Below are 19,669 nucleotides of genomic sequence, written 5' to 3'. Positions count from 1 at the left end.
TATGTAGCTGTGTGTACAGGCCCAGGGACAGTAGTTATTCTGGAATAAATAACCTGAAGCTGCATGTGTTATTCTGGGAGCACCATCAGAGAAAGTATTTGAACAAGTATCCAGCCAATAAACTGGGTTCCCGTTAGGCAAATTAGAAGTCAACCTCCCCTACTGCTGGTCATGGCATAAACCCATGAAACAAACAGAACTATATCTTCAGTTTATTAGAACTACATAAATGAGTAAATGTTGTAGAATTTGGACTTGTTAATAGCTGAGCAGGAATTATGCCAAAGCCTTCCAAATTATGCCAATGGGTGTCAGTACCATTGTTCAAAGCGTTGTTATGGAACCACCAATAAATTGGAAACTTATCTACTGCAAGCACAGTTCTAACAGCTGTATGATGACACTGCTGGGCATCCACAGAATAGACGAGAACTGTAATTTGTTTGCATAGTCTGTGGAGGCTGTGTTCTGTTATATTTTTATTTAACAAATATGACTCTCTGTTACAATTCTCTATAAATGTTTACTTTGTTCATTTTCCCTCAATCTCCTCATAAGAACAAAGCCACACATTGTTAATATATTTGCACTCTTAGCAATATGTGTGGGAACAACCAGTTGAGCTAGCTTTTCATAACTGTATTGCCCAGAAACTTGGTGCAAATAAGTATCTCCATGTTATTACTTCTCTAGAGTAGTAGTAAAAGCCCATAATCCTAAATGTTCTGAGCAGGGGTATTAAAGCAATCCCTTCCCATGAGCTCAAAAGATGTTGCCTTTGCATGGTCTCTTTGGCCAAGAGCTCATCTTTCTCCAAATATCTAAACAGAAAAACATATGGAGTGACCCACTGCTCTACTGGAAGATGAGTGGAAGTAGGGACTACTGCCACAGGTCACTTCTTCTTTCACTGGGGTAGCAGAAAGGGTGCACCTGCGTTCACATTCTCCCTTTATAACTTTTTAAGAGCAGAATTGCAGACTAGCTCCAGAGCCAAACAGGGTAACATACATCATCAGGTTTGTTGCAGCCATAATTCTGAATTGCTACTTCCATGCTGATGAGTCCCTAGGGAAGTCAAACCAGGGGTGAAGCTAGGGGAGAGGGGGCCCATGTTCACCCCTCTCCCAAGCAGCCCCTCAGAGTAAGGGAGACAATGAAGAAAATAGGGAGAGGTAGAGCTAGGGGTCCCGGTTTCTTTGAACCCATCCACTCAATTATAGCTATGGCCCTGAGTCAAACACCTTTCACATCACAGTTTCAAATGCAAAAATTTGTACATCTGCTGCACTTGAAGGGGTGGAGTTTGCACAAAAAAGAATGTTACAAACAATTTGCTAGAAGTTGCAAGCACCTCTAAATAGTAATGCTTTTTATCACTCCTTTTCCTTTCTCACCCATCCTCCAACCTCCGGGTGATATACTTGTAGAGGATTTCTATAGTACCAATGTACATAAAACTTTACAGAGATGAGCAGGAACTAGATATCACAAGTAGCATGGCTGCTCCCAAAAGCATTGCCCTGCACATTTATCTCCATGTTTTCATTGCATGGAAATGGTATGAAACCATATTTTCTAGCAATCTAAAATATGCTCCAAGCTTCCCCATCTTCTCTTCACCACATTTGCTGCTACTTGTCAAGCTGGAGAAATTCTGAGACATTTTATGGCACAGGGTGAGGGGGAAAGAAAGGCCCACACGACTTCCACTTTTGGCAGCAGCCACATGATTCATTTTCTGCTTCCAATTAACACCAACAAAGAGGAACAATCCTCTCAAAACTTGAGCACTTTCAATTCAAAGAACAAACAGGTGATCTCACATAAGTTAGTTCCTCACACATCACTCTGTTCTCTAAACTGTGGGCATAAGCAATGTTTTTGCAGAAGTAGAGGCCTTACAGACTCTCAGACGCCAAAGAATTTTGTAAAGTCAGATGTACACTGGGATCGACATTAGATATTCTTGTTTGTTTTTAGCACATTTGTAGCAAATTTCATTGTATTCTTAATTCCTAATATTAGATCAAAAGCAAACAGTTATTCCCAATTATATTTTTGTGGTAGCAGAGCAACTATCTGATAACAGTATCAAACAAGGTTTGCTACAGTAACATCTGCAATTGTAACTTCTCAGAAACATGTAGCTCATTAGCTCAACCAACACTGACCACCATAGATCACAACAGATGGCAGTTTTCCATTACAATTGACTAAGAGAAATGGATGGGCAAACATTTTTCAAGGTACTTTTCAATTAAAGGTTTAGTGTCCAATGCTGATCTAATTCCTATTTTTAAAGATTACTTTACTTTTTACTTCATACGCAAGAGAAGACACATCAGAAAGCTAGACAGTGTTTGATTTTATGATAGTTGTACACACTCACTCATGCCACCTAATGGTGGAGCAGGGACATGCCTGACTAACAAGCAGAAGGTTGCCGGTTCAAATCCCCACTGGTATGTTTCCCAGGCTATGGGGAAACACCTATATTGGACAGCAGCGATATAGGAAGATGCTGAAAAGCACCATCTCATACTGTGCAGGAGGAGACAATGGTAAACCCCTCCTGTATTCTACCAAAGAAAACCACAGGGCTCTGTGGTGACCAGGAGTCGAAATCGACTAGATGACAACACTTTACCATACACACTCACTCAAAGCACAGTCCTGTCCCCACAGAGAGCTGTGTGAATGGGTCAGGGATTTCCCGCAAGCCACCTTGCACTGCTGCAAAACCATCATCACCGCAGTATGACAAAGGAAGCAGCAGCCTAAAGCATTTATGCTTTGCAAGGCAGCTCCAGAAATGGGTAGGAAAGGGAAAGATTAGCTGCCATTGTATCTACTGCCCCAGAACTATGGCCATCCTTTTTTGTCAGTGCAGCATTATAGACATAAAATGTGTGCGGCAGTATTTCCTGACTGAGGAGAAAATACTGAAAAATAAGTAATTTCTGCAACTTGCAAAATTAGAATCTAGATCCTGGGCATATTTAAATATTATACTCACCATGTTAAGACTTTCCCTACAGCAACAGTTACTGATATATGGGCTCATCCACAATGACATATAATATTACTATATAATCACATTAAAGAGCTTTCAGACTGTTCCAATTCAATTAATGGACTGTGAGGGAGAAGAGCTTGTTGGTTCATGTGAGGGAGAAGAGCTTGTTGGTGGCCTTCATGTGAGGGAGATAGCATTTAAATTGCCCTCAAAAGATCTTACTACTTTAAAAAAAAGTGTGATCATGTGATTCTGCTATTGGAACCTACTTGATGTATGAATGAAATATTGTACAATCAAGATAGTAAATCAAAGATAAATCAAAATCAAGGATAAAATTGTTAAGCATAAAGAACAGGCCCTGCTGAAGGAGAACCAGCATGACTTCTAGAAAGGTAAATCTTGCCAAATTAACCTTTCAGAGTTCTTTGAGAATGTCAGCAGGTGTGTGCATAAAGGTCATCCAGTTGACATAGTATACCTGGACTTTCAAAAAGCTTTCAACAAAGTTCCTCATCAAAGACTCTTGAGAAAACTTAACAGCCATGGGATAAAGGGACAGGTTCATGTGTGGATTGCTAACTGGCTGAATGACAGGAGACAGAGGGCAGGGATAAATGGACAGTTCTCTAAATGGAGATAAATAAGAAGTAGCGATGTGCACGAACAGGTTCGGAGGCCCTTTTACAGGTCTCCGATCCGGTTCAAACGTGGCGACGGCTTGAAGTTCGAAACTGTTGGGGATGCCTCTTTAAGGTTGGGAGAGGGTGCAGTCACTCCTCCCACAGCTTTCCCACCACAGGCGCTTTTTAGGATCCCGTCGTGATAGCAGCTTATATCCCTGCCACGCCATTGTGCTACTTTTCCAGACATTACAGGAAGTTGCCGACATGCCTGCGTGCGCCTGCATGGGCACATGCACATCACACATGCCCACGCGCATGTCACGCATGCCTACCCACCCATGCTGGCCCATGCAGGCACATCAGGGAGAGAGGCATGCTGCCACCCCAACAGGATTCTAAAAATACCAGCGCTGGCGGGGGGAAGCGGCGGGAGCGGTGAATGCAGCTGCCCCTGCTCTTAAAGAGGCACTCCCGCCAGGTTGGAACTGCCTATCAGCGGTTCCATGCACATCCCTAATAAAAAGTGGGGTCCCCCAGAGATCTGTACTGGGACCAATGCTTTTACACTTCTTCATAAATGATCTAGAAGTTGGAGTAAGCAGCGAGGTGGCCAAATTTGCAGATGACACCAAACTATTTAGAAAAGGGAAATCCAGAAAGGATTGTGAGAAGTTCCAAAAGGATCTCTCTAAACTGGAGAAGTTGGCAACAAGATGACAAATGCAGTTCAATGTTAACAAATGTAAACTGATGCATATTGGGGCAAAAACTAACATATACGCTGATGGGGTCTGAGCTGTTGGTGACTTACCAGATGGATCTTGGGGTCATGGTGGACAGCTTGTTGGAAGTGTTGAATCAATGTGTGGCAGCTGTGAAAAAGGCCAATACCATTCCTGGAATCATTAGGAAGGAGATTGAAAATAAAATTGCTAATATTATAATGCCCTTATACAAAACTATGGTGTGGCCATATCTGAAGTACTGCATGCAGCTCTGTCCACCATATCTTAAGAAGGATGTTGTAGAACTGGAGAAGATGCAGAAGAGGGCAAGCAAGATGATCAGGGGCCTGGAACACCTTCCTTATGAGGCAAGACAACAACACTTGGGTCTTTTTAGTTTAGAAAAAATATGACTGAGGGGAGACATAATAAATGTCTATAAAACCATGCATGGTGTGAAGAAAGTGCATAGAGAGAAAATTATCTCCCTCTTGCATAACACTAAAACTAGGGCCCATACTGTGAAACTGATTGCCAAGAGATTTCAAGAGGAAGAACTTTTTCACACAACGTATAATCAACCTATGGAATTCTCTTCCACAATATGTGGTGACAGCCAGCCTCCTGGATGGCTACTAGTCTGAGGGCTATAGGACACCTCCAGCCTCGGAAGCAAGATGCCTCTGAATACCATTTGCAGTGGAGTTGTAGGAGGAGAGAGGGCTTGCCCTATGGACTTCCTAGAGGCATCTTATGGGTCATTGTGTGAAGCAGGATGCTGGACTAGATCATGGGCCTTAGGACTGATCAGCAGGGCTCTTCTTATGTTCTCAAACCTGAGTGGTTTGTTGTTCCTATGATTTTTATAATGCAAGTTGTTATCAAAATTCAAAATATCTTAACAGTGTTGGGCAAGTTAAAATGTGTTTAGGAAGGAAATCAGGGAGCACTTGAACATAAAGAAAAGCCCTGCTGGATCAGGCTCAAGGCTTATCTAGTCCAGTATCCTGTTTCACACAGTGGCCCACCAAATGCCTCTGGGAAGCCCACAGGCAAGAAGTATACATGCCCTCTCTCCTGCTGTTTCTCCTGTTGGAGATGAACTTCCAGTGCATCCACCTTTTGAACCAACTGTCCTAATGACCACTAGGGGCATTGGGTGTAGAGACAGTGAGTAAGGGCCTCCCTATCTGTCCCTACTCTATGACCCCTGAACTGACTCTGCAGCACTTCCTGTGCTGAGTCACAATCCTTCCTTTCCTCCTAGAGAGCAGATGGAAACATCTCTCTCTCTCCTTACCTATCCACTATGTAGTCCTTTAGATTAGAGATAGGTCTTTCCTGTCTAAGTGTATTTAACCAATAAATGTTTAGTGTTTAGTCACACAAGGATCTCCATGTGTTTTTTCTAAACAGCTGCAATATCCAAACCATCCTCTGCTACCTAATCTGTAACTGGAGTGTGTGCTCATTCCTTAGTGCTCTGCTGTTTTACCTATTGTGGGTAAAAATCAACAACCTCTAACATCTCCCTTGTGTGGTGTTTTGGTTAATCCATTCATTGATCCAGGCCAGCTTTTGAATGCTGCTTTAGTTACTTTTATTCCCATCTTTGAGTAGAGGCGGGGCTAACAAACTACAGCAGCAAGAGCACTGAAGGTAGACTGCACTTGCCTCTCTGTAAATAATAACTATCTGTTATATATGAAATAATATCTAGCTGTTAATATTCCTGATTCAGCTTCACTGTCTTTTCTTTGCATACCACAAGGGCTCTGGATTCTACACCCTGCAACTGGTATTTAGAGGCTTCTTGCCTCTGAGGCAGGAGGTGGCGACCCAGAAGTCCAAGAAGGGACACTGCATTGTTTGTTTCCCCAAATGAATGTTTAGCATCTTCTGGAGTACTCAGAATTCCTGGGGACTGCTATTCAGAAAACTCCTGTGGGCTTTTATTGTTATCTTCAAAGTTATTGCGGTAACTTGGGGACAGTTTTTTGTTTTTTTAAGTGTTTCACTTCAGAAGATTTCCTCTTTTTGCTAAGGTCTGCAGATTTGTCACTCTCACAAACAGTTCAAAGCTGCCCCTCATGGACGTATAAGAGAACTGGCCAGCTAGAGTATTTGACATTTAACCCACACTTGGCAGCAGAAAGGCACACGATTAACAATTGATTTTCAAAGTCCTATTTTGGAGCTAAAGTAGCAGTCTCAGAATCTTCAAACCAGGAAGTGGGAAAATAGCAGGCAGTATTATCTTTGCCTATTCGATCACTATTTAATTCCTTGAAAGACTACCAGACTGTGTATTGGTAAGTAAATGCAATTGGTTTTTAAAAATACTCTCTCGATGTGTAAATGCTTGGGAGCATGCTAATTTAAGAACAGGAAAATAATCTGCAACCTAATCCAACAAGATTTGTTATATTTCCAATACTAACATTCTTGCGTATGTGTGAGTGATTCTACAGTTGCATGCATCTTTTCTCAGGAACAGATTAATTTAGAACTAAATTTATAAGGCTGAAAATAAAAGGGAAAACTGAAAAGGGGAGAAGGAACCACAAGAAAATAACCCTAGACCATTTTTACCTCATACAGCTCCTTTATATGCAAGAATAGGCAACTCGTCCACTGAAAACCACGCTAGAAGTGTTTGTTATTGTATTTTCAGCCTCAATCTCTAAATAAGAATCCTAACAAGATCCTAACCATGGCTGTAGAAGAGAAAATAAGAATTCTCTATAGTTTGAGGGGTTCCACTGCCTTCTAGCAATAGTGAACTAAGTAGAAATTATACAGAGCACAACCCAGCTGGAGTTAATGTTCTTAAAGCTAGCTGGATTGTGCTCTATATGGGTATGTTTAATTCTCTCCCACTGAAATTGCTGGGAACTAAGGTGTGCTTAACTTTGGGTAAGTTGTTCTTATGGAAACAAAAACTGTATATAGATGAGGTTTCTATTTACGCTGGGGCATAGAGCAATTAGAGGACAAACATGAAGTCTGTAGAGGAACGGAATCCCAACATAGAGAGTTCCTTTCTCACACACTACCCAAAACCTGGGTAGGCTGAATGTGGAATCAAACCATATTGCACTTATGTGCAGAAATGAGTTCAGGAAGAGCCTGAGCCACTGCTTTGTTTCTATGTTTCCCTATGCATGGCTTTAGGAATGGGTCAGAGAGATCCTGCTCTGTTTTAGTTCTAATGCCCGTGTGAAATTTCTATCACAGTTTACAGAACCTTGCACACAGAAGTAGGCAGTGGCACCTGATTGCATATAAGGAACTCTGCACATTCACCTGTGGATTAGATGAGTGGCAGAAAGGAAGACCAGAATTCAAGAAGTCCAAAAAACACTGGTGTACACTTTCTCCCTCCATGGGAATGAGAATTCTGTACACTTACAGAATGTTCCTGAATGAGTTATTGTCAAAATTGCATTCTACTTTAGTCGGACTTATTTCCTAGTGTGGCTATTTAGGAATATAGCCTCCGCTATATTTAAGAATTTTCTTTTCTTGAAGAAAAATGTTGGTCTTATTAAATACTGGTGCACTACATAAGTTAGGTGTAAAAGTTACTTCGGTTTAAACTTCAGTTTATTGTTTAAAACAAATGTATCGTTTACACAAATGTATCATTTAAAACCCTTATTTTCTCTAAAACGTATGATTAGATGTTTCAAGATATCTTAAGAAAAGGAAAACAGTTGGCATGCAAATCAGTGTTCCCTCTAATTTTATCATACGTGAGTGGGAACAGTTTTGTTTGGGGCGGCAGTTTCAAGGCAGTGTGTGCACATAATTATCTCTCACATACACAGACACACATATGCATAGACATCCCCTGCCCCTCCTTCTGCAACTCATTAATCAACACTGAAACTAGGTATTCATTACTAAGTACCATAAATATGCACCATAAATATGGAAGGAAAAGAAGTGTATTTGACAATTCTACTCTACTTTATTACAAAGTATAATAAAAACAAGGCAATACTTCAACAAATAGTTACTAGATGCAATAATACTTCAGTATTCAAATTAGCATGGTAGAAATAGTAGTATCACACTGCAGCAGATGGTAGAATAGTATTATCACACTATATAAATGTAAAAATAAATAACAAGTGTTTTGTTTTATTTGATTGCCATTAGTCACCTTGGGACTACTTTAAGCAAGATAGAAAATAAATCTTGATATTAAATGAATAAATCAGTCTAAGAGGATCACTGCACATACTCAGTCTTCAGCATATCAATACATTCAACACTTGTTATGCTTACTAAGGGTATAAGCAAGTTTGCTTTTCTCCCGTGTTTTCCCCCTAATAGAGAACACCAAAAGAAAGGGTTTAGCAGAATGTAGTAATGAGATGGCAGAATGGTCTGTATCATTTCGGGGATGGGGATGTAGCTTATGATTTGCATGCAGAAGGTTCCAGATTCAATCCCTGGCAGCATCTCCAGGCAGGACTGAGAAAGAACTGTCTGAAACAGTGGAGAGCTGCTGCCAGTCAGTGTTGATCAGGGTTTCTCAACACTGGGTCCCCAGATGTTATTGGACTTGAATCAATCCTAGATTTAATTTAACTCTGGATTTAAAAGAGAGAGGAAAGAGGGGAGCAGGCACCAGGTGAGAGGCTGCTGCTTTTGGGAGTAGGAGGAGCACCCACAATCCTCTCAGAAATCCAAGAAGCAGAAATCTGCTGCAGATGCATTTCAGCTGCTGCTGCTGCTCTGCCTTTTCCCAGGATGCGCCTCTATGCTCTGAATGACAAAGCACAAATAAACACACACCCTACAACCCTGGTGAATGCATCGGAAGAAGAGACTGGAGACAATGCCTCACACGGCGGGGAAGGACTACTCCGAGCCCAAATGGCACCTCCACCTCTGCCTGCCTGCTGCTCAGGCTCTTGAGTCAGAAGGGATGGATGGAGATGATTCCCTCCTTCACAAGAGCCTGAGCGGCAGGCAGAGGTGGAGCCCTTGCTCAGGCTTGGAATGGAGGCAGCAAACAGAGGAACATAGGAAGCTGCCATATACTGAGTCAGACCATTGGTCTATCTAGCTCAGTATTGTCTTCACAGACTGGCAGCGGCTTTCTCCAAGGTTGCAGGCAGGAATCTCTCTCAACCCTATCATGGAGATGCCAGGGAGCGAACTTGGAACCTAGATGCTCTTCCCAGAGTGGCTCCATCCCCTAAGGGGAATCTTACAGTGCTCACACTTCTAGTCACCCTTTCATATGCAACCAGGGCAGACCCTGCTTAGCTAAGGGGACAGGTCATGCTTGCTACCACAAGACCAGCTCTCCTCTCCTGATTGATTCCCTCCTTAAGAAAAGCCCGGGCAGCGCTGATGGCAAACCAAGGAGGAAACAAACCCCTCCTTCTTAAGAAGAGCCCATGGTGGGCGGGGAGAGGAAGCTGCAGCCACAGCGAGCGGCAGTTTTAGGAAGGTGTGTGCGTGCCTTAGAGGGAAGGCTGATGCAAGCTACTTTTTTACTAGTTTCCATAAACACAAAGAAATCTAAATCATATTCACTGTGTTTTTCAGAAAATTTATTTATCTTCTTGACCTCCTGAACTAGGATTACCCTGTAAATAGATTACTTTTTCCTGTTATTTCAGGCTGTCCTATCCAATATGATTGGTTACTGTAAAAAGTAGTGTCATGCTTAAATAAATGAAATATCAAAATCCTTCAAACAACCTTCCATATGTAGAGATTTCTTCTGGAATAATTTAAACTAGCTGAGCCAGGCGCAGAGCATCTGTGCCTCTGCCAGCCCGGCCCGCTTTTCCCCCACCCTGCCCAGCCCACTTCTCCCCCACCGCCCGCCCGCTTGCTTGCTTCTCCCCCACCCATCCACCCACAGTTTCTGGCTGGTGGGCCAGCCAAAAAGCCAGTCTGCCAACAACTTCCGCCACCCATTCCTGGCAGTTGAGCTAGCCTGCTGCCACCTGCTACCGCCGGCCGGCCAGCATCTCTAGTATCTCCCCTGTCCTATCGCTAATTGGCATCTGCTCGCAAACTCTCATGAGAGCTGCCACGCTTAGCAACAGGATTAGCAACAGGTATTCCTAGGAGAAATAAATATATAGATAGATGGCTTTAACACCATAGAAAGAGTAGTACAAGACTGTGTTTTCTGTTGGTCTATTTAGTAATTGCAAATCGAGCAATTTGTAAGCTTGTCATTTCAAGAAATAAGGTCAATCTAAGTTAAGTTTACAATGTTAATAAAATTAATTCCCAATTTTCATCTCACAACTATGCATTTTGCCTCTCTTACGCACACAGATCTACCCAGGAATGGCACAGACTGTATTTCTTAAAATGAAAAGTCTCCTCAGAATACCACCAGCAGCAAAGTGAACAGCCAAAAAAAACCTATACAAAGTAAAGGTAAAATAAAAATCAAATAAGGAAAAGTTGCCAATTTCAATTACTTTGCAGATTTACAAAGTATTCTCAGCTCCAGTGCATGGGTGTTTTTGGGATGTTTTCCGGGGATGGGGGTGGGGGAAAAGACTGCAATCCTTTATCCACTTACCTGGGAATGAATCTCATTGAATTCAGTGGGACTGGCTCAATTGGGGGCTGCCCCCTCTTGCCGCCCCCCTCTGGATGCCCATGACTAAGAGACCTGTAGTAGTTCCTCCCCAGAAAAGAGACTAGCCCTTCCCTGGTAAAAATGCATGCTCACTCATTTCACAACCCTTAAGCCACCCTTTCTAGTGATCTCTCAAGCAACAGAAAGTACATTAGGAATTACACCAGATCTGTGACCAGGCATCTAGAAATCCACGTGCCTACTTGCCAGTGGTGAGTAGCTCGTCCTCTGGCTAGCAGGACACCCAGCACCACACAGATCTCCTCACCTGTGGTCTCATTTCGACTGCCATTTGGGAGAAGGTAAGAAACAGCAGGAATCCTTCATGAGCAGTAAAAGAGGATTCCCATTGTTTCTTACAAGCTCCATATCCTAGTGCAAATGACAGGAGATTGGAGGCAACCACAAATAATGTCTGACTAGTGAGCTAGGCTGCTAAGCTTAGGTTTGTGGATCCCTGTCTGTGACTCAGTTCAGCAGACCTGTCACACATCCTGCATCAGCTGCTCACCCTTGTTTGTTGCTGCCTCTAGCTTAGTCATCCTGTATGTTCTCTTCTTTGTAGATCAGGGGTCCAGAAACCTTCTCCTTGTGCCCAATCTTGAGGCAAGAAGGCTGCTTAGATTTCTGCCCAAATTCAAATTTAGAAAGTTTGCAGAACTAGATGTAACACTGTAATTAGCTACAGTTTGCATTTTTATTTCTTTCCCTTAAAAAGAAGGACATTTTTAATTCTGTCTCTCCTTAAAGGGTGATATAATACTTCCAAAGGAGAGTTCACTTTTTCAATGCAGACCTTGCAATTAAGCAGAATGTGAACCAAAGAGATTTAACCTTTGAAACATTTCAAAGGAAAGGTTATCAGTATTAGTTTTGAATCCCAATCGCCAGCTCTATCTTCCAATATATTTGGGCTTATGCATATCCACAATTTTGACAACTTTAGTCTAGGACAGGGCTTCCTAACTTGTGGTATTCCAGATGTTGCTGAACTATAAATCCCATCATCCCATTTCAGCAACATTGCGAGTATCCTAGTCTGGAATATCTTTCTAGAATGTATAATACAGGCTTTTTAGAATGGATAATATAGGTCTCCAGCTGCTTTTGTGCTCTGTGTTTTCCAAAATAGTGGCAGTCTTCATCAGGAACTCAAGGCACTCAAGTGTAGATGTCCCACAAGACTAAGCCGACATGCAATTAGCCCAATCCAACTATTCAGTTCCACTGCATAGACACTACCACGCTAAAGTTGCTTGGATTAATTTATTTATTTTTTAAAGAATTGGCTTGTCTTCCATGGAGGATAGCTTGAAGAAGAGTCCCTAGGGAACTAGGGCCAAACAAATCCCATAACTTTATGCTGGTAATGAAGTTAGATAAAGCCAAGCTGGATGAACAGAAACATTGTCATAACAGCTTTCGTTGCCAGGTCTCTCTCTAGTTCAAAAGGTCTTCATTTTCCTAGAGGCAGCTGCAGTTGAAGGAAGGAGGTGCATAAAAGCTACAGTAGCAGTAATTACAGCTGTAGCATATATAACAGTAGCTCCACTCAGAAGCAGCTTAATGGAGAGGCAGAGTAGGCATTTGTCTACGGCAGCAAAATTTGAAGAGATACAAATTTTGCCACTCCTCAAATTTTGCTACCCCTCTCTGTGGGTGGCAGCTGCAGCGAGAGTGGGGGGAGCGAGGAGAAAGTATACCCTTTCAGCTTAAAAAAACCTGCTGCTGCATGGAGGCAGCCACAGTGGCAGCGGGGGGCTGCCAGGAAGGCCGAAAATGGGCTGCACAGCAGAGAGACCTGTGCAGTCACTTGGAAGGAGCAGGGGAGCTAGAAAGAGCTCACTGACCCCCATCCCGCCATGCAGAGGAGCTTTCAAAGGTAAAAGGGAGGACTGCCCCCTCCTTGCCCCCCACCATCACCCTCCCTGCAGCCACCACTGCCATACCCTATCCCACCACCAGTAATGGTGTTCTTTAGAGGGGAAGGGGGGGACTCCCACCCCTGCAACCACTGTGGCTGCCACCATGCAGTGTCTTTGTTTTGTTTTGTTTTTAAGATAAAAGGGTGGCAAAAGGCTTTTTGCCTATGGGCGGCAAAAAGCTTAATCTGCCCCTGGCTCCACTAGGAATTGAGATGGGAACCAGCAGCAGCAACATATAAGGTCTGACACGTAGATGTTTTAAATAGGGCTGATGAGAGAGACCATAAGGCAGAGTATATCTACTAAAGAGAGGGAATTGTGGTGAGTTCTACACTGGCTAAACCAAAGAGAGCCAGGTATGAGTTTCATGAAAAAAGAGGGTGAGTGGCTCAAAGGAGGCAGCAACAAGGATGAGGTGAACCAATAGACATGGAGGCGAATGGATGCAAGGAAGAAGGGAGTAAAAAGTTCTGAATATGTTGTTTCATTCCTGTGGGGTGAGGTTATAAAAAGTGTACCTTGATTAATAATCGTGGTTTGCCTTCTGGGTTGACCCATTGGTCTTCCATCTTGGTTGGCCTTTGCCTTTAAGTATGCTGTCAGTCATAATTGTTAGACTTTTTTTAAAAAAAAGTTAGACTTGCAACCTATGCTATTTCTGCATACTGCATACTACTTTAAACCATATGTGATGCAGTAAATGTTACAAATTTTACTTTACTTCTAGTCTGTGTTTTATGTCTCTGGGAAATAGACAAACAAGTGGAGAGTCTCACAAGTTTGGGGTTCTGCAGTGGAGCTACTGGCCATTGCTGTGGCCACATACCTAATTTATTCAGTCTAATTTATTCTATTAAAATCTCCTACAACCTCAAGTTTAAAAAAAAATCCTTCGTCTACTCTGGTTCTAGCCCAGCTACCATATCCTTTGACTAGAATGGGGGAAGAGATGGAGAAGAGACCGTGGAGTCCAAGAGGTTTCCCCTTGATCGACATGCTTACTGTTCAGTCCTCTCTTTGACTCCCTAGCATTTTTCTCTAATTTGTAACTGCTTTTTAAATGAGGTCTTTGGTAACCTAGCTAAACATTTAAGTTTTGGTTTAAATGCTATTATTAAACAATCTATTGAAGGAAGGAAGATATTCTTCAGAATTCCAAATTCATCTTTACTTCACCTTGTAAGATCTAATTCTGAAGCAAAGAAATGCTGTATACATTACAGTGAATATCTATAATCTGGTGAATGTTCACAATTGTAGATTAATTTGCGAATATCACCTTAAGTATTTATTTATTTTTAGAAAGGCAGGGTAGATATGTGAAAAAACAACCACCACCAGCATACCTGCTTCTCAGACACAGATTGCTGTATGATTACTAATGCAATGTGGGAATTTACTAAGTTCTTGTACTGCAAGGAGGTGGCTGCTTGCACTACAGCTGTCTCTGCACAGTACTGCATGTTTCCGGTGCAAACCAATACTACTACTCTCAGCACTTCCTGTGCACACCTCCTACTATGTAGTGCTCCAACTATTGTGGTATGAGGCTTGGCTTCCCATAAAGGAGACCTCTTTGCACTGGAAACATACAGTGCCATGCAGAGATGTCTGCACTGAGAGCAGCCACCTCCATGGGGTACCAGAATTTTTCGGCTTCAGTGCTATAGAAGCACAGGTTTACTGCTAAGCCATGCAGTCCAAGTGCATCACATACATCCAGCTGCCATTTCCCATAAGCATTCATGTGTGAAGGCTTAAAAGAGCTTCACTACAGAAACATCAAAAGCCAAATAGGCTGTTCTTACTGTAAATGTACAGTGAGTATGTTTGCATTTGCTCCAGATACCAATGTTCCAAAAGACCAGTACTTCATACTCATAGGTGGCCTTTACTGCTATATAGCAACATACTTTAAGAACATGAGAAAAATATATATACACATTTCTTCTTGCAGGTGACTTTCTTTCTCTGTTTGTAGGAACTAAAAATGTACTAAAAATGTTCAATACAAGTATGTTCAATTCAAGTACAGCCAGCTCAAGAAACAACTGCAGTTACAGCACAGTGACAACAAAACTAATCCTTCCACTGGCCTACAGTTTCATCTTCATAGGAGGAATCTTTTTAAATGGAGTAGCAGCCTGGATTTTCCTACACATTCCTAGCAAGACAAGCTTTATTGTCTATCTCAAGAACATTGTCATAGCTGACCTCATCATGAGCTTCACCTTCCCATTCAAAGTTTTAGCGGATTCAGAAATTGGACCTTGGCAGCTCCGTTTTATCGTCTGCCGGTTTTCTGCCGTTCTTTTTTATCTAAATATGTATATCAGCATAATGTTGTTTGGACTAATTGGCTTTGACAGATGGTACAAAGTTGTGAAGCCTCAGTTCATTGGTTCTGTTCACACTATTCGCTGTAGCAAGATTCTCTGTGTGATTGTGTGGGCATCACAAATGCTTGTATCACTTCCCAATATGATTTTAACAGACAATCCCCCTAACAAAAACACAACTAACTGCATGGACCTAAAAAGTTCTCTTGGAAAAACTTGGCACATGGCTTCAAACTATATCTGCCTAGGAATATTTTGGATTGTGTTTTTTCTCTTAATAATTTTCTATAGTTCCATAACAAGAAAGATATATATTTCCCACAGAAAATTCAGGAAAAACTCCAAGCAGACGAGGAAAAAAACCAATCGGAATATTTTCACTATTATGTTTGTATTTACTATTTGTTTTGTTCCATATCACATTGGCAGAATCCCATACACATTAAGTCAAACTATATTAGTCTACAACTGCCATTTGAAAAGTATACTGTTCTACATAAAGGAATTTGCTCTACTACTGTCTGCTGCAAATGTTTGCCTTGATCCCATTATTTATGTTTTTCTTTGCCAACCCTTCAAAGAAAGGTTGTACCGAAAATTACACCTCAAGCTGAACATGTCTGAGGAATTCGAAAACTCCAGATCAAGAAGGTCAAATGCAGTTTGTGAAACAGTTATTTCATAAATTCCAATAGCAAGCTACTTACAGTATGCTGACAAGACTGCCAAGTGGTTAGACTGAGAAACTGAATGAAGACAGACCAGTGAAATAACCTTTATACACTGAGGCAGCCTTGCAAATCATTCTTCAGAAGGCAGTGAACCACTACTGAATCCACTAGACAATACTGCTGCTATGCACACATTACATGGCCAGCTACCCACCAGTAGTCACTTTCCTCACTCCCACTACCCTCCACACCAGAGAGGCTGCTGTAGTACATCTTTGGAGTGCATGCAAGCAGCATCCACCACAGGATGGCACAGCGCAGCACTATGTTAATTGCCCATGAGGTGGTTCTCCCCTCCACTACGCTAGCTTAGCACACAAATTTTCATCCTATGGATGAGTCAACTCTGTTCACCTCAAGACATCTGCAAGGTCTTGAAGAGTTTATAGCAGGACCGCGGAGACCAGTCTCTACAGCTTTGCTCTCCTTTTAAAGCAACTTTGCTTCACTCCTGGATTAGAATACCTTGCCACTTTTCTATCTTTAACCCCTCTTTAACCTTCCTTTCTATCCTTCTTCTCTTGCTCAGAAGGCTAAGAGCTTACATATATTTTTAAAAACCTTTTCATATGAATTTTCATTTACTCACTTTCATTTTTTTTCCTCCCTGCCTCTGCAGCTCTTCCTTCCAAACCTGGCATCTTTCCACCCATCACCAAACTGGCTTGCAATGCATCCACTATCAATAGCATTCCTTGGGCCCCATCACGTTCATGTCCCCAACTCCTGTTTATCCATGATTTTCCATCACTTAGCAATTCTTCCCACCTTATTTTAAACTACCTGAACTATTTATAAGATAACCTCCTGGGCCTTTGGTATCTGTAGCTTCTACTTTGTCCATTCCATTCCACTAAAACTATTTAACACAGCATCTACTTTTGCAACATGCTATCTCCTTTCCCACAACACTTGCTATGTAGCTCATTTTCCTATAAGCCACCCACTCTAACATTTGCAGCACTACCTACTCTCCTCCAACTCACTCTTTAGCAAGGGGTTTCATGAAAATACTCTCGACTTTGACTTCTACAGACTGTCACTCTGTTTTAAATACCACCCTATTAATTCTATGCTAAGATGTCATTTGTTCTGAAACATTTTAAGCTGCTTTTAAAATGTATAGCAAAGGGTTTTTGACTTGTTAATTTTTGAACTTAAGTGGCATATCCATACAGTAGCATGAGATGCTCCAAATTAAGAATTCTATCACACAGCCAGGAAGTGTCCCAGGATAAGAAAAACTAGTGCTTCTTTCATATGAAGAAGAAGAAGAAGAAGAAGAAGAAGAAGAAGAAGAAGAAGAAGAAGAAGAAGAAGAAGAAGAAGAAGAAGAAGTCGTCAACCCTGTACCATGCTAGCAGTATAGATTGCATAGTTCTTGGTGGTCTTGAGATGGCCTCAGCTAGTACATGGCCCAGCACATTGATCTCATATACTCATGCTGAGGACACAGCATAACACAGCACACCCAACAACTGAAATTTGGACATGTTCTTAGTGTAAGAGTGGACAGCTGGCCTTGTGGTAGCAAGCATGACTTGTCCCCTTAGCCAAGCAGGGGACACCCTGGTTGCATATGAATGGGAGACTTGATGTGTGAGCACTGTAAGATATTCCCCTCAGGGGATGGAGTCACTCTAGGAAGAGCAGAAGGTTCCAGATTCCCTCTCTGGCATCTCCAAGATAGGGCTGAGAGAGATTCCTGCCTGCGACCTTGGAGAAGCCATTGCCAGGCTGTGCAGATAATACTGAACTAGATGGACCAGTGGTCTGACTCAGTATATGGCAGCTTCCTATGTTCTTCAGTGGGTTAGGATTGCATTAATGGGCCTTATAAAGGCACCATTTGGAGTGGTTTATTTACTATCATTATTTACTAGATGTAATATTACATCTAGAATTCAAAGAACTATATGGTGTTGAGTCCAATAGCTTGTACATACCCAGGACCTTTTTTTACCATTTTCCTCAGGCTACAAACTTTGATTGCTTTGAAGCTTGGTTTGCAAAACAGGCTTATTCTGTGGCAAGTGGGGGAGCACTGTTCAACAAACAGATTTCTAATCCCACTTGGATGAATAGTACAAGTTCTTTGGATCTTAGCCAATGTCTGCAATTTAAGTTGGTTCTCTTTGTCTGTTTGGCTAAAGTGCAGTACCTGGTATATTCCATAGACTTGTGGATGATCTGTTTCCATCTTGTTCCTGCAACTAGATTCAGATAAAATTGACAACAGAGTTTATCTATAAGATTTTTGTACAAATATTCGAAATGAACTGGTTGTTTTGCTCAATTCCAGAATCTTTGTTAATATATTTGTATTTGAAATGCATACAAAGATGAGCAATGTGTGTTATGTGCTTGAATTTGTACCAGATGAAATAAAACTTATATTTTTCAGCAAAAGCCATTTTAAAAAAGAAATTATTATAGAAATTATCAAAGAAATTATTTATTTATCTATCATATTTTTACACCACCCAAAACTTACTTACTTGGGGGTGGGGAAGAAATTAAGCCTATTTTTTGAGTTTGCTCATCTAAAATGCCTTCTTGCTCTACTCTCATTTGGAAGCACAGCCTCTTCAAGTAAAATAGCACTCATACAACTTGAAATAACATAAGAACTAATATTTAGCAGACTGATGTCAACTTACATGAAGTTAAATGGAAAAATAATAGGAGCAAGTTCCAGGTGTACAGAGACAATATAACCAGAGATCAACTTATCCGTTGTTGGTGGATTATTTTTACTCCATTATTTGTTTTCCTTTCACATGAAGAAGGGAACAGCTGGGGATGAGGCCAAGTAGGAGCACAGAGGCTAACCAAGGCTTTGGGAAGCCATGGCTCCTTCCCAGATCCTGTAAACATTTTTGGTTGTAAAGGGGAACCCTTACTAGATTCCCCCTTACAAACATAGCTGAACCAGTTGATTGGGGCCGAACTGGTTTGATCTGACCTGGGCCTGGTTCAAACCTGGACCGGCCCCCTTGCGGGGGGCAGCCTGATTCAAGCTCAAACCAGTCAAACCGGGCCAGTTCAAATTGAACCGGATTCAATTCAAACCAGTTTTGCACACCCCTACTAGAGACATACAGTTGGAAGCTGTATGATTTTACATCTTTCCTTCAGTTCCTTCATTTGACTTGTAATTGGTAACAGTGGCAGCTGTAATGACATGCAAGGGAACAACAAGGTCCACCTGTTCTGCTGATCCACCCATACCAGCCCCTTTATCTGACATGATAGCTAAAAGAGAACCTACATGTTCATAAACAGTATGCTTCAGTAGTATATCAGATATAGCAACAGAAGCAACATTGTTGCCCAATGCCCTATTTGTAAGCTTCCCAAAGGCATTTGGCTAGCTGATCTTATGTAGACAAGTCCAAGATATTTTGCCAAAGAAAAGAAAATGAGGACACGGCAGACATGAGGTTTGATCCCTGATGTCCAGACCAAATAACCATCCCTTCAACCAAATATCTGCTACAAAGGTATAGCGTGCTGTGCTTCCTCCACTATCCTCCCACCCTATCTTCCCACATTTGCAGAGAAAGAAGGGGGGCAAGTTTTTAAACCACACTCACAATGCATTGCTTATAGAATTTGCCACCAAAAATATGTGGTAATGGCTACAAGGCCTAGATGGGTTTATAATGTGGATTAG

The 19,669-nt window shown here is 41.7% G+C and overlaps 3 protein-coding genes across 11 annotated transcripts in view; 2 read left to right on the top strand and 1 right to left on the bottom strand.

Moving 5' to 3' along the window:
* The window catches only part of MED12L (mediator complex subunit 12L), a 324,835-nt gene that overhangs the window by 190,084 nt on the left and 115,082 nt on the right, over positions 1 to 19,669 (bottom strand). The gene's annotated exons all lie outside the window — the stretch shown is intronic.
* Positions 6,658 to 18,402, top strand: P2RY14 (purinergic receptor P2Y14). Its single transcript, XM_053305829.1, has 3 exons — positions 6,658 to 6,682; positions 10,686 to 10,790; positions 14,905 to 18,402. The coding sequence occupies exon 3, from the start codon at positions 14,925 to 14,927 to the stop codon at positions 15,945 to 15,947; it is 1,023 nt and encodes a 340-aa protein (XP_053161804.1). The 5' UTR covers positions 6,658 to 6,682; positions 10,686 to 10,790; positions 14,905 to 14,924; the 3' UTR covers positions 15,948 to 18,402.
* Positions 10,685 to 19,669, top strand: part of GPR171 (G protein-coupled receptor 171) — a 27,993-nt gene continuing 19,008 nt past the window's right edge. The window contains exon 1 of one of the 2 annotated variants that reach the window (XM_053305828.1): positions 10,685 to 10,790. The gene's annotated coding sequence lies outside the window, so the exon portion shown is untranslated. The remainder of the gene's footprint in view (positions 10,791 to 19,669) is intronic. The other variant, XM_053305827.1, reaches the window with a different exon arrangement.

This window comes from Hemicordylus capensis, chromosome 3, assembly GCF_027244095.1.
Source record: "Hemicordylus capensis ecotype Gifberg chromosome 3, rHemCap1.1.pri, whole genome shotgun sequence".
Lineage (NCBI taxonomy): Eukaryota > Metazoa > Chordata > Lepidosauria > Squamata > Cordylidae > Hemicordylus > Hemicordylus capensis.
Note: the sequence above shows the minus strand (reverse complement) of the source record. Positions and strands in the feature narration are given on the sequence as shown.